At 50.1% G+C, this 15,449-nt stretch overlaps 1 protein-coding gene and 1 long non-coding RNA gene across 2 annotated transcripts; one reads left to right on the forward strand and one right to left on the reverse strand.

Moving 5' to 3' along the window:
* Positions 1–5,137: 5,137 nt before the first annotated feature.
* On the reverse strand, positions 5,138–6,139 carry LOC123150912 (uncharacterized). Its single transcript, XM_044570717.1, has one exon. The coding sequence runs from the start codon at positions 6,040–6,042 to the stop codon at positions 5,383–5,385; it is 660 nt and encodes a 219-aa protein (XP_044426652.1). The 5' UTR covers positions 6,043–6,139; the 3' UTR covers positions 5,138–5,382.
* Positions 6,140–7,263: 1,124 nt separating this feature from the next.
* On the forward strand, positions 7,264–9,988 carry LOC123154178 (uncharacterized). Its single transcript, XR_006476711.1, has 3 exons — positions 7,264–7,487; positions 8,472–8,549; positions 9,158–9,988. It is a non-coding gene; the product is annotated as an uncharacterized lncRNA (long non-coding RNA).
* The last annotated feature ends 5,461 nt before the right edge of the window (positions 9,989–15,449 follow it).

Here is a 15,449-nt window from a genome sequence, read left to right on the forward strand (position 1 = left end):
CCTTCACCTTCTTGGGGTTCCAGGATCCTTTTGGTTTCCCCTTAGACTTTCCTTGAGTCACGGCCAGAGCCTCTCCAGGAGCTGCCGGTTCAGCCTTCCGCTTCTGTTTCCGACTGGAATTCCCTTTTTCCGACTGACTCGGCTTGTGCTTGCCGCTTCGGAGTCGGTCTTCTTCTTCGCCGTTGGCGTACTTGGTAGCAATCTCCATCATCCGACTCAAGGTCATGTCACCGGTTCGACCAAATTTCAAGCTGAGCTCTCTGTTCTTGACACCATCTTTGAAGGCGCACACTGCCTGATGATCAGAGACATTTTCCACTGTGTGATGCAAAGTGATCCACCTCTGAATATACTCTCTGAGAGTCTCATTGGTTTTCTGCACGCAGACTTGCAACTCTGTCAATCCCGCTGGTCGCTTGCAAGTCCCTTCGAACGTTCTGATGAACACTCGGGACAGATCTTCCCAAGTGTAAATACTGCTAGGAGGTAATTGGGTCAACCATGCCCTGGCAGAACCTTCCAACATGAGGGGCAAATGCTTCATGGCCACCTCGTCGTTCCCACCACCGATCTGAACTGCCACTCGGTAGTCTTCAAGCCAAGTCTCAGGCTTAGACTCACCAGTGAACTTGCTGACTCCTGTTGCCAACCTGAAATTGGGGGGAATAACAGCGGCTCTGATAGCTCTGCTGAAACATTCAGGACCAGAAACATGTACTCGACTGCTCGTGGGCACTTCTCTGTCGAATGCACCACGATGGGCTCTGTTCCGGTCGACCAACCCTTGCACGATAATGGATCGCGCGTCGAAGCCTGGCTCCCTGGGGTCAACTGGAACTCTACGCCCTGTACTGTACTGACGCCTATCATCTGGCTGCCGAGGAGCGTAAGACCCACCCCTCGGAGGGGAATAGGGCACTCGACGCCTATCATCTCGGTCGAGCCTGTCGCCATATTGATCTCGCCGATGCTCATACCCTTCGCGCCGCGGAGGCGATCTGGGGCTGTGAGCCGACTGTACCGTATTCACAGTGACAGATCGACTGTGAATCCTGTTGCGCGACTGAGACACGGCTGAATTCTGATCTCCTGCTGCCCGGAGCAGATCTCTGATCTGCAGCAAACCTCTGCCAGCTTCTGACTGCGAAGGCTGAATGGACTCTGCTATACGGGTCGCAGCTGCTAAATTCTGAATTGGGGTTCGATATACCTGAGTCGGCGGGAAGAGTTGACGTCGACTGGTGTCGGGAACTCGTTGCCGCGCGCGCTCGTCGAGTGCTCGCTGAAGGTTCTCCAGTCGAGTGCGCTCGGCCAAATTGGCCAGACGCGCCTCCTCCAAGGCGCGAGCCTCGGGGGTTTCTCCTGCGATAGGAATACGCAGGGGATCCTCGTTCCTGCGGCGAAGCTCTTCTCTTTGCAGAGAGTCGAGTGGCTCGGGCTGGTACTCTTCGTAACCTCGAGCAGGGTCGCCGCCGTCACCTGCTCCACCACCGCGGGCGAAGCCGGGAGGGCTATGAGGCCCGTTGACCATCAGGATTTCCGCCGCTGGATCACTGCTTCCGCACTCGGATGCAGTCTCTCCGGAGCCAGTCGACTGATCGAACAAGCCGTAGAGAGATTCGTTGGGCTCGATTGCCGCAACTTGCGTAGTGGTCGACTGGCGAGCCACCGCGTGACTCACCCATCGCTGAAGCCTCGACCGACCTGAGCGCTTGCGCTGGCGGGAGACCGGGAGGGTGGAAGATGGAAGATCCGACCGATACTGGGTCGATGGTTGCCGTAGCAGAACGCCGCGGACAAATGCGCGAAAATGCGTCGCACCGCGGACGGGGAGCGCATCCATGTCGAGTGGAGCCTCCTGGAGCCATGCGGAGTCGTCGACGATGAAGGTGAAGGCGCCGAGACGGATCTCTTGGCCCTTGATCAAAACTCCGGCAGACACCATGATGAAAATACTCGGAAGAATCGCAACTTCTCCACAAAATCGCTAAAACACCTGCCCCACGGTGGGCGCCAACTGTCGTGGTTCTAAGCCTGACAGTAGAGTGGGGGGTAGGTATTGAGAGGCAAGGTCCTAGCTATGGAGAGGTTGTAAGCACAAAGGATGTACGAGTTCAGGCCCTTCTCGGAAGAAGTAACAGCCCTACGTCTCGGAGCCCGGAGGCAGTCGAGTGGATTATGAATGTATGGATTACAAGGTGCCGAACCCTTCTGCCTGTGGAGGGGGGTGGCTTATATAGAGTGCGCCAGGACCCCAGCCAGCCCACGTAGGCGAAGGTTTAAGGTGAGTTAAGTCTGGGGCGTTACTGGTAACGCCCCACATAAAGTGCCTTTACTATCATAAAGTCTACTTAATTACAGGCCGTTGCGGTGCAGAGTGCCTCTTGACCTCCTAGTGGTCGAGTGCGTCTTCGTGGTCGAGTCCTTCAGGCCAGTCGAGTGTGTCCTCGTTGGTCGACTGGATCCTCGTTGGTCGACTGGAAGGCGACCTCTTCTAGGGATGTCCTAGGGTAAGTTACTTGGGACAGGTCCGTGACCCTACCCTAGGTACATAACCCCATCACCGTCCCCAGGCGCGTATTATAAAATAAAAAAAGAAGGACCGTTCGGTGAAGTTATGATAAAAACTAGTTAAATTTCGGCCAAACATGGCAAATTTCAGTGAAATTCACGCATTTTCATTACATTAACCTAATCTAAAAAAGAAAGGGGCTGGAGTCGTCGCCGCCGTCGCCGCCATCGTCGTCGGCGGCCTTCTCGCAGGAACCAAGGCAGTTGGGGGAAGACGAGTCGCCGTGTCCCTGACGCGGCTGGCCCGCAGCTTTTTCGTGCCAAAACAGTTCGCCCCGGCGCCCCCGGGCGCCCCCCAGCGCGCCGGGTTCGGCCTGGGTCCGCCGGCGCTGTTTTCGGCCCAGGCCGGCGAAAATCGGGCTCCTGGGGGCGCGACTGGGCCATTTTTTCGGCGCAGGCGCAGAAAAAAAACGCCTGGGGAGGCCTTCCTGGGGCCGCGGCTGGAGATGCCCTCACGTCCACCCGCTGGCTCTACTCGGTAGGTGCACTGCAGGCTGCAGCAGCGCGGCCTGCCTGCGTCTTTCTTTATATGGATGTGGTATTGAGCTGCTAACCGAGCGAGTCTTTTACGGTGTCATTTACTACTACTCCTTCTGTTCCAAATTACTTGTCTTAAATTTGTCTAGATATAGATGTATCTAGACTCATTTTAGTGCTAGATACCCCCGTATCTAGACAAATCTAAGACAAGTAATTCGGAACGGAGGAAGTAGCTCTGTTGGTATGGCAAAGAACAAGGATGCAACAAGTTTATTGCAAGTGCATTGGTACGTACTACTCTACATTGGCAGCCAGCAGTGCACCTAGCTAGCAGAGCTAGCGGGTAAAACACTTGCAGCGCACCTAGCTAGTAGAGCCAGCGTGTGGACGTGACTACGCATGCATTGCATTGCATTGCATGCTCAATGAGTTTTGCTGGTGACACTGCTTGCAAGTTGCAATTAACTGCGCGTACGCTAGCTGCATTCAACCGGTGTAGGACAAGTGGATCCGCGTAGCTCGATAGTAAGTTGAGCCGTCACAATGTGGTTTAATCAACTTGTTTATGCTGATAATAATCATTGGCTGTTCCATGGAGAAACTTTTAATTGTGGAATAGGGCTGACTGGCAGAGCATTTGATTGAATTGTTTGAGCAAGAAAAGACTCAAACATTAGGAAGCTAGCATGACGGAAATGGAGGAGCAAATGAAGAAGAGGGAGAAAGAAAAGAGATAGACATCTCTATTGAGAAGAGGCCGAGAAAGAAAGGAAAAAAAGAAGCAAATAAAGGCCTTTGTTAGTTGACACGGGAACTGGCCAATGGCATTACAAAAATGTTACTCCCTCCGATCCAAAACAAGTGTCGTGGTTTTAGAGAATACGTTTTATATTAATATAAATTTGGCTTGATGACTATCAAGAAGATCTCCCCCGCAAAAAAACAGAAAGACTATCAAGAAGATCTAATATGTCTATAGTTGTTTAGAAACGAATACATTGTTTTCCTCTTCATGACTACACAAACACATGCACAGTCATGATAAATCAAATCTACATCACATAATCAGTGCATCATACCAACTTGGGAGAATAAAACAAAAAATTGCTGCCTAATTAATTCCATCAAATTCAAGAAATTGATGCGGCCAAATACGAATCAGTAACACAATATAAATCAACAAAAGGAGAGACTAGCCGTAGCATTTTCTTGGGCATCGACATGGTCAACGGGCGTAATGTGACAACTTCGACTGTCATTGTTGATCGGGGATTGAGGTGCCCACACCCCTCTGGACAGCTTGTCAAGCACCGATGCCAAACAATATCGATAGATTTCTTTTTACTCTTAACAATTTTTTTTTTAGGATGTACACTTAACAATATCGATAGATGATACCATAGTCAGCTTCCACGACCAGTCGTTTATCTCCAATCAGGACGTAGACAAGCCCAAGGCTACCAGGGCCATGGCCTGGGTCATGAGGATAAATTGCTTCCAGTACTGTAGTGAGTTTACCACTGTAGCTAGTGTTTGGCCCAAGACTTGCCCGATGCTTAGCACAATCCTGGCCACGAGTCTCCAATAGTTGGCTGACCAACCAATAATGGGATTTAGTCTGACTACTATTTCGTGCAACCAGGTCTAATCCATCATTTAGGGGGATGAAAATTATTTCTGACGGGTGGCAGAATTAATTAAACACTAAATATCCTTCAAAATTAAGGGGAAAATAATTATTTAATTAGTAACTATAAAAAATGTGTATGAATTTTAGCGTGTAGCTAACAATTGTTTAATGAAACATCATTTTTACTCAATACAGTGTCATTTGGTATTGTTGCAAAACAAAAACTCTTGTCTATTGTGGTAAACGTTGGATTAAATATTTTGCCGACAAAATATGATTTTTAGGATGATTATTATATGGTTTATTGGACCTACTTTCCATGGCAACCACTCTAAAGGAATCATGTCTATTGTGGTAAACGTTGGATTAAACCTTGTTGCAAAATTGGACAATAGTTGTTCTCTGCAATAAGCACTAAGAGTAGGTAATCCCTGCAAATAAACTAAAAAATTTCCAAAATTATTTGGCAATATACTTGTGGGGTATGTCAACTAAAAAAATAAGCTCACAACTCGATCGACACGGTAGAGAATCAGAAAAGGTATGTTAATTCAGCGCAAATACTCAGCATAGCAACGCATCAAACGTGCACGGATCATCGAGCCTACTACAGTCTAGAGGCATGTACCACACCCATACCTAGCTAGGTAGCTAGCTAGCTAGCTTGGTCGACAGGTAGCCTAGCCCGGTCGCTTGATTGATCACACATGAGCCGGGGCGTCCAACTTGTCGAAGCAGGCCACGTCGGCGGCGGCGTAGTCGCCCGGGCCGACGGCGATGGTCACCGGCCAGCAGTAGTACGTGGTGAGGACACTTGTGGTGGACATCGCCACGTGGGTGGACAAGATCCCTCTCAGCTCCATCTCCGCGTCGGCCACGCCGCGCCCCTCGTAGAGCGCGCGCACGTACCGCATCGGTAGGTCCTCCTTCGGCACCAGCGACAACGGCACGAGCACCTCGCTCAATGTCTTCTGCATCACGTCGATGGGCTTCGGAAGGTCGAACTCGGCGATCCTCGCTGTAGGCGCCTCCGCCGAAGAAGATGACGACGACGCGTCCGTGAGCCGGACGGTGACGTTGGCGTACTCGAGGGTGGCGCGCCCGCTTGGGTTGTAGGCCCTGAGGACGAACTTGAGCCACACCTCGTTGCCCGGGGGTGGCAGCGACGGTATGTAGTTGGCAGCTACGCGGCCGGCGGCGAGCTTCAGCTGGAGCTTCTCGGGGCGGAGCATCACCACCACCGCCCGGACGATCACTGCCACGGCCACCATGGTGACCACGCACGCTAAGGTGCACCGCACCGCGTATAGCCACCGGAACCTCCTCCACCAGCTCGTCGTCTTGTTCCCCTGCTCGGCCATCTGATATCGATGTAGGTTTGGTGTACTTGCTAGTAATAACTTGAGCCAACGATCGTTATAACTAGAGATGTACTACGTTCGTGGCACTAGCTACCATTGCGTCTGCGTGAATGATGGAGAGAAGCACGCCCGCGATATGTATTTATGGGAGCGACTAGGCGACTGATCTTTTTCTTTTGTTTCAGCCACTTTGCTCTCCACCAACAGATCTTGATCCAACGGCCAAGTGTCGCAGTTTTAAACTAAGCTTAATTCAACCTTAGTTCAAACTAAAACGCTTATTATGAATCGGAGGGAGTACCTTCTAGAGGCACTCTCACTCTCTCTCCCTCCTCCAACACCGCCTCCAATCAGTCCACAGAGCCGTCCGGACCACAATTTTTCAGCAAAGCCGAAACAAAATCAAGGGAGCTTTTCCGGAGCCTGGACACAAGCCACGTAGGTCTCAGACACCCCATGCCCACCAAAAGTAAGGCGGAGCCCGGACTTTTGTACCTGGCCGCACTATTTCCGCGGCAAAATACCCTACTTTCTTCTTCCATCCCTTCGGTCTCCACCCAATACCCTACTCTCTTCTTCCCTCACTCAGCCGACGCATAGACCCGGAGGAGAACCTGCCAGAGACGGAGATGGTGGAGGATCCGAGCATCACACTCGCCCGAAAAATCAATTCGGCGACACGGCAAAATCGTTGCGTTAAAGCGAAGGCCACAAAGGCGAAAATACCCAAGAATTAAAAGGCCGGCAGAGGGCATGCGGGTAGCATACGTGGCGGTGGGCTTCCTGGTCACGGACATGGTGGAGGTCGGGGCCCCATATTTGCCGACCGTGCATACACCGCCATGGCCCGAGCATTACAAGGATCTGTAGTTCTACACGGCCAAGCAACTCGGTAGGCAGTCCACGACAACCGACGCGTGGCATGTGCCTTTCACCGTTGACGTCAACATGAGGTGCTTTTCTCATAATGTTCATCGCCGCAGCTGGTCTGGACACGGACGTCGGACAGGAAGCTGATGGGTGCCTGCACGGTGTTCGCTGGTATGCCTAAAGCAGGAGAGTCGGCGTACTAAGACACGGACATGGATATTTTCTACATAATCCATGAGGAAGGCGGATGAGGAGGAGGTTGCTATGAGGATTGGCAGGTGGATGACTCAAAACCCACCCAGGCCGGCTCGTACACCACTGGGATCCTAGTACACCTAGTCCAGCAACATTCACTCAGACGGGCACCCAGGTAAGCTACACCCAGTCGGCACATACACCTAGCTGGGCACAAACACACAGCACCAGGATCGAGCGGATGGACAACAAGGTGATGAGGAGGACGACGAGGATGATGATCCAGCTGATGTAAAGAAGAGGGGTAGAGAAGAAAGCTTCAGCATGGGGAGGACGAGCTGTTGTGCGATGCATAGTTGGCTACTATGTGGAGCCCACATGTAAGTTTCCTCTTCCTCCTCTCTTTCTTCTTCCTCTATCTCTTATCTTCCCTCCTCTGTGCCTCCCATGTCGGCCCTCTCCCCTCCCGAGCCGGCGACCCCGTCCCCTCCCAAGCCGGTGACCCTCCGCCCCAAGCCGGCGATCCTCCCCCCAAGCCGGCACCCCTTCCCCCATCCCAAGCCGGCGACAACCCTCCCTCTCCTTCCCAGCGTCCCAACAGTCGTGGTAGGTGCTCGCCGGAGCTCCTGGTGGCGACGGTGGCGACAAGGACGGCCTTGTCTGCGGCGATGGGAGGTGTGCACTCCACTAGCGGCGCATGCCGTCGCGTCGAGCTTGAGGAGCTCGCGGCAGGGGATGGTGGCGGCCGCAGGCGAGGCACGGTGTGGTGGCAGACGAGTCGCAAGTCATGGCGTGGCCGCAGGCAAGGCACGGCGAGGCGTCAGGGGAGTCATGGCGTGGCGGCGGCTGCAGGCGAGGCCCGACATAGCGGCCGCTGCTAGCGCGACTCACCGGCCTCAGGCGATGACTGACGCGGATCCAGCCGCTATGGGCGCGGCTGGCCGTCCTCAGGTGGTGGGCGGCGTGGATTCTGCCGCTGCAGGCACGGCTCGCCGGCCGGAGGAAGCATCGCTGCCCTGCCGAGCGGGATCGAGCTCCTGGCTGCCGTCGGGACCCGATTGCTTTTTCAGAAAATTCACTTTTTTCATAAAACTTACAGGGACCTGATTGCGTTCTAAAAAACATACATGCAGGACCCACATGTAAGTTAACGGTCAAAGTAAACGGTCAAACAAACAGTTATCTTACATGCGGGCCCGACTTGTCATAATCCTGATCAGCTGATAAAGACTTGATGATTTGGTTTTTTTGAAACAGCCGACCACACATTTGGTAGTTATATGAGGAAAATTAAAAACCAGTAGTTTTTTGGAACGCTAGCCTATAAAGTAGTAGTTTTATGCTATTTACTCGATGTTATCCAGGAGGCTGTGTCGAAGTATTGCGGGCGCTTGAGACAACTCATGGCACGGTGGCCTAGTAGTGCACAAATCACCGAGCCGGTAAGTTGTTAATATGTGTACATCATTTGGCCGAATATGCATTGTTTTGTAGATCATGTGTAGCCGCATAGTTTTGTAGATCATTTTTGGCGGATATGCATAGTTTTATAGACCACTTACCGGATATGCATTGTTTTGTTGATGATTTGCAGCCGAATATGCATTGTTTTGTAGATCATTTTGGCATATATGCATATTGTTCTAGATCACTTGCCGGCTATGCATTGTTTTCTTGATGATTCTCAGCCGGATATGCATTATTTTGTAAAAAAAGTATGTAGCATGATTGTTTTGTACATAGTTTATGTCCGGATATGCAATGTTTTGTTGATTATTTGTAGCCGGATATGCATTGTTGTGTACATCATTTCTTGCAGGATATCTATGCATTGTCTTGTACATAATTTATAGGCGGATATGCATAGTTTTGTAGATCACTTCCTGGATATGCATCATTTTGTTGATTATTTGCAACCGGATATGCACTGTTTGTACATAATTTGTAGTTGGATACGCTTTGTTTTGTTGATCATTTGTAGTCAGATTTGCATTGTTTTGTTAATCATTTATAGCCGGATATGCATTATTGACAATGTTTTATTTTGTAGCCTTCCCGTGCGTGTAGTTTGTTCTTGAAGTTGGAGAAGAAAACCTTCACCATCATGCATTGTTGGTTGAAATTGAGTACACAGCCCAAGTGAAACCTATACATTGCCAAGACCGTTACCCAAGACACCTAGGAATAAACCGGTGATCCAACCGACCGAACAAAAGAATCGCCCAAGAAGGTTAGAATAGGCTTCCTGGGAAAGAAATGGGAGGAGGAGAGGACGAAGCGAGAAGGTACGCAAGCTAAGATGATAGAGAGGTTCGAAGACATCTTGACGAAGATGGAGGAGGCATACGTAGTGCTCGGACGCCAAGGAGGCATGCAATGCCGAGAGGTTTAACATGTTGATGACGGCAAGTGAGAAGAAGCTCAAGCTCTGAGAGAGGAAGACCATGCTTGAAGAGAAGAAGATCAAGCTCGAGGAGAAGAAGGTGGTGATCAGAGTGCCTCAGACGATGTGAACATGCTAAGCTTGAAGATGGAGAATTTAGATGAGGACGCAAGAATGATCGTGCAAGTTGTTTGTTTGAAGCAGTGGAAGAAGGATGAGTTGAAGAGGGTGGCCAAGGCGGATAAGGAGGCAGCGGCGGCGCCCTAGACGATGGCGATGGCAGTATGAGCGTGGAGGCTCGGATTGCTGGTCTGGCAAAACAGAAAGTTCATTTGTTTACATGGACTGCCGGACTGATATTCTTTTGTGATCGGAAATTTAAAAACTAAGCATACGTGCATCTTTTTGGTTGTGATCGGGATATGATGTGATCCGGCACCACTGTGATCTGGCACGCACTATGGATCAGACGTATTTGAATTTCAAATTTTCTTTTACTGCCGGACATATAAGGGATAGCTATGAATAGTCGGCTCCCGCATTAGTGTTCGTGGATGGATGTTTGTCTGCGGGTCATTATCTGAGATGCCCTTAAGCATTATATTGTACACTAGGACCTCATATTTTGGTAAATCAGAGGCGCCCTTAGGAGTTTTGAGACTTAAGTTGTTCAGTTGCACCTTCCAAAAAGAAGGATGTTAGGGCATCTTCAACGCCAACCCTCAAATATTCTCTGGAATTCGTCCACGGACACAGGGAACCAGTCTGCGGACACTGATGCGGGAACCGACCAACCAACGCTGCCCGCATACATTCCATCCACTACTTGAACTAACTCGATGAAATTTCATGCGAACACAGTGGATTCTCATATAAAGCCGACGAGATTCATGCAAACACGGCAGATATGTTGGGGAACGTAGCAGAATTTTAAAATTTTCTACGCATCACCAAGAACAATCTATGGAGTCATCTAGCAACGAGGGAGAGAGGAGTGCATCTACATACCCTTGTAGATCACGTGCGGAAGCGTTCAAGAGAACGGGGTTGATGGAGTCGTACTCGACGTGATCCAAATCACCGATGACCTAGTGCCGAACGGACGGCACCTCCGCGTTCAACACACGTACGGTTGGGAAGACGTCTCCTCCTTGATCCAGCAAGGGGGGAGGAGAGGTTGATGAAGATCCAGCAGCACGACGGCGTGGTGGTGGATGCAGCAGGATCCCGGCAGGGCTTCGCCAAGCGCAAGCGGGGAGGAAAGGTGTTACGGAGGGAGAGGGAGGCGCCAAGAGCAAGGGGGTGCGGCTGCCCTCCCTCCCCCCTCTCTTTATATAGGGGCCTTGGGGGGCGGCCCTAGGAGATGAATCTCCAAAGGGGCGGCGGCGAAGGGGTGGCTTCCCCCCAAGCCAAGTGGGGGGCGCCCCCACCCCTAGGGTTTCCCAAACCTAGGCGCAGGGGAGGCCGAAGGGGGGGCGCACCAGCCCACTAGGGGCTGGTTCCCCTCCCAATTCAGCCCATGGGTCCCTCCGGGATAGGTGGCCCCACCCGGTGGACCCCCGGGACCCTTCCGGTGGTCCCGGTATAATACCAGCGACCCCCGAAACCTTCCCGATGGCCGAAACTGGACTTCCTATATATAAATCTTTACCTCCGGACCATTCCGGAACTCCTCGTGACGTCCGGAATCTCATCCGGGACTCCGAACAACTTTAGGGTTACTGCATACTAATATCTCTACAACCCTAGCGTCACAGAACCTTAAGTGTGTAGACCCTACGGGTTCGGGAGACATGCAGACATGACCGAGATGCCTCTCCGGTCAATAACCAACAGCGGGATCTAGATACCCATGTTGACTCCCACATGCTGCACGATGATCTCATTGGATGAACCACGATGTCGAGGATTCAATTAATCTGTATACAATTCCCTTTGTCAATCGGTACGTTACTTGCCCGAGACTCGATCGTCGGTATCCCAATACCTCGTTCAATCTCGTTACCGGCAAGTCACTTTACTCGTGCCGTAATGCATGATCCCGTGATCAACCACTTGGTCACATTGAGCTCATTATGATGATGCATTACCGAGTGGGCCCAAAGATACCTCTCCGTCACACGGAGTAACAAATCTCATTCTCGATTCGTGCCAACTCAACAGACACTTTCGGAGATACCTGTAGTGTACCTTTATAGTCACCCAGTTACGTTGTGACGTTTGGCACACCCAAGGCACTCCTACGGTATCCGGGAGTTGCACAATCTCATGGTCTAAGGAAATGATACTTGACATTCGGGAAAGCTACAGCAAACGAACTACACGATCTTTGAGCTATGCTTAGGATTGGGTCTTGTCCATCACAGCATTCTCCTAATGATGTGATCCCGTTATCAATGACATCCAATGTCCATAGTCAGGAAACCATGACTATCTTTTGGTCAACGAGCTAGTCAACTAGAGGCTCACTACGGACGTGTTGTGGTCTATGTGTTCACACATGTATTATGATTTCCGGATAACACAATTATAGCATGAACAATAGACAATTATCATGAACAAAGAAATATAATAATAACCATTTTATTATTGCCTCTAGGGCATATTTCTAACAGCCTCCCACTTGCATTAGAGTCAATAATCTAGTTACATTGTGATGAATCGAACACCCATGCAGTTCTGGTGTTGATCATGTTTTGCTCTAGGGAGAGGTTTAGTCAACGGATCTGCCACATTCAGGTTCGTATGTACTTTACAAATCTCTATGTCTCCATTTTGAACACTTTCACGAATGGAGTTGAAGCGACGCTTGATATGCCTGGTCTTCCTGTGAAACCTGGGCTCCTTGGCAAGGGCAATAGCTCCAGTGTTGTCACAGAAGAGAGTCATCGGGCCCGACGCATTGGGTATGACTCCTAGGTCGGTAATGAACTCCTTCACCCAGACTGCTTCTTGTGCTGCCTCCGAGGCTGCCATGTACTCCGCTTCACATGTAGATCCCGCCACAACGCTTTGCTTGCAACTGCACCAGCTTACTGCCCCACCATTCAAAATATACACGTATCCGGTTTGTGACTTAGAGTCATCCAGATCTGTGTTGAAGCTAGCATCGACGTAACCCTTTACGACGAGCTCTTCATCACCTCCATAAACGAGAAACATATCCTTAGTCCTTTTCCGGTATTTCAGGATATTCTTGACCGCTGTCCAGTGTTCCATCCCGGGATTACTTTGGTACCTTCCTACCAAACTTACGGCAAGGTTTACATCAGGTCTGGTACACAATAGCATACATGATAGACCCTATGGCCGAGGCATAGGGGACGACACTCATCTTTTCTCTATCTTCTGCCGTGGTCGGGCATTGAGCCGTGCTCAATCTCGTACTTGCAATACAGGCAAGAACCCCTTCTTTGACTGATCCATTTTGAACTTCTTCAATATCTTGTCAAGGTACATACTCTGTGAAAGACCAATGAGGCGTCTCGATCTATCTCTATAGATCTTGATGCCTAATATATAAGCAGCTTCTCCAAGGTCCTTCATTGAAAAACACTTGTTCAAGTAGGCCTTTATGCTTTCCAAGAATTCTATATCATTTCCCATCAACAGTATGTCATCCACATACAATATGAGAAATGCTATAGAGCTCCCACTCACTTTCTTGTAAATGCAGGCTTCTCCATAAGTCTGCATAAACCCAAATGCTTTGATCATCTCATCAAAACGAATGTTCCAACTCTGAGATGCTTGCACCAGCCCATAAATCGAGCGTTGGAGCTTGCACACCTTGTCAGCATTCTTAGGATCGACAAAACCTTCCGGCTGCATCATATACAATTCTTCCTTAAGGAAACCATTAAGGAATGCCGTTTTGGCGTCCATTTGCCATATCTCATAGTCATAGAATGCGGCAATTGCTAACATGATTCGGACGGACTTCAGCTTCGCTACGGGTGAGAAAGTCTCATCGTAGTCAACCCCTTGAACTTGTCGATAACCCTTAGCGACAAGCCGAGCTTTATAGATGGTTACGTTACCATCCGCGTCTGTCTTCTTCTTAAAGATCCATTTATTTTCTATGGCTCTCCGATCAACGGGCAAGTTAGTCAAAGTCCATACTTCGTTTTCATACATGGATCCTATCTCGGATTTCATGGCTTCCAGCCATTTGTCGGAATCCGGGCCCGCCATCGCTTCTTCATAGTTCGAAGGTTCACCATTGTCTAACAACATGATTTCCAAGACAGGGTTGCCGTACCACTCTGGTGCGGAACGTGTCCTTGTGGACCTACGAAGTTCAGTAGCAACTTGATCTGAAGTTTCATGATCATCATCATTAACTTCCTCTCTAGTCGGTGCAGGCACCTCAGGAACATTTTCTTGAGCTGCGCTACCTACCGGTTCAAGACGTAATACTTCATCAAGTTCTACTTTCCTCCCACTTATTTCTTTCGAGAGAAACTCTTTCTCTAGAAAGGACCCATTCTTGGCAACAAAGAACTTGCCTTCAGATCTAAGGTAGAAGGTATACCCAATAGTTTCTTTAGGGTATCCTATGAAGACACATTTTTCCGATTTGGGTTCGAGCTTTTCAGGTTGAAGTTTCTTGACATAAGCATCGCATCCCCAAACTTTTAGAAACGACGGCTTAGGTTTCTTCCCAAACCATAATTCATACGGTGTCGTCTCAACGGATTTCGACGGAGCCCTATTTAAAGTGAATACGGCAGTCTCTAAAGCATAGCCCCAAAATGACAGCGGTAAATCGGTAAGAGACATCATAGATCGTACCATATCCAATAGAGTGCGATTACGATGTTCGGACACACCATTACGCTGAGGTGTTCTAGGCGGCGTGAGTTGTGAAACTATTCCACATTTTCTTAAGTGTGTGCCAAATTCGTGACTCAAGTATTCTCCCCCACGATCTGATCGCAAGAACTTGATTTTCCTGTCATGTTGATTCTCAACCTCACTCTGAAATTCCTTGAACTTTTCAAAGGTCTCAGACTTATGTTTCATTAAGTAGACATACCCATATCTACTCAAGTCATCAGCGAGGGTGAGAACATAACGATAGCCACCGCGAGCCTCAACACTCATTGGACCGCACACATCAGTATGTATGATTTCCAATAAGTTGGTTGCTCGCTCCATTGTTCCTGAGAACGCAGTCTTGGTCATTTTACCCATGAGGCATGGTTTGCACGTGTCAAATGATTCGTAATCAAGAGACTCCAAAAGCCCATCTGCATGGAGCTTCTTCATGCGTTTGACACCTATGTGACCAAGGCGGCAGTGCCACAAGTATGTGGGACTGTCATTATCAACCTTACATCTTTTGTGTTGGGGAACGTAGCAGAAATTCAAAATTTTCTACGCATCACCAAGATCAATCTATGGAGTAATCTAGCAACGAGGGGAAGGAGAGTGCATCTACATACCCTTGTAGATCGCTAAGCGGAAGCGTTCAAGTGAACGGGGTTGATGGAGTCGTACTCATCGTGATCCAAATCACCGATGATCCTAGTGCCGAACGGACGGCACCTCTGTGTTCAACACACGTACAGCCCGGTGACGTCTCCTACGCCTTGATCCAGCAAGGGGAGAAGGAGAGGTTGGGGAAGACTCCATCCAGCAGCAGCACGACGGCGTGGTGGTGGTGGAGGAGCGCGGGAGTCCAGCAGGGCTTCGCCATGCACTATGAGAGACGAGGAGGGAGAGGGGTAGGGCTGCGCCAACAGGGAGAGCAAGTCACGTGTGTTGGGCAGCCCCCATACCTCAAGTATATATAGGGGGAGGGGAGGGGCTGCGCCCCCACCTAGGGTTCCCTCCCTAGGGGTGGCGGCAGCCCCTAGATCCCATCTAGGAGGCGGCCACAAGGGGTAGAGGGGGAGGCGCACCTGGGGTGGGCCTTAGGGCCCATCTGCCCTAGGGTTTGCCCCCTTCCCCTCTT

Source organism: Triticum aestivum, chromosome 7A (genome assembly GCF_018294505.1).
Source record: "Triticum aestivum cultivar Chinese Spring chromosome 7A, IWGSC CS RefSeq v2.1, whole genome shotgun sequence".
Classification (NCBI taxonomy): Eukaryota; Viridiplantae; Streptophyta; class Magnoliopsida; order Poales; family Poaceae; genus Triticum; species Triticum aestivum.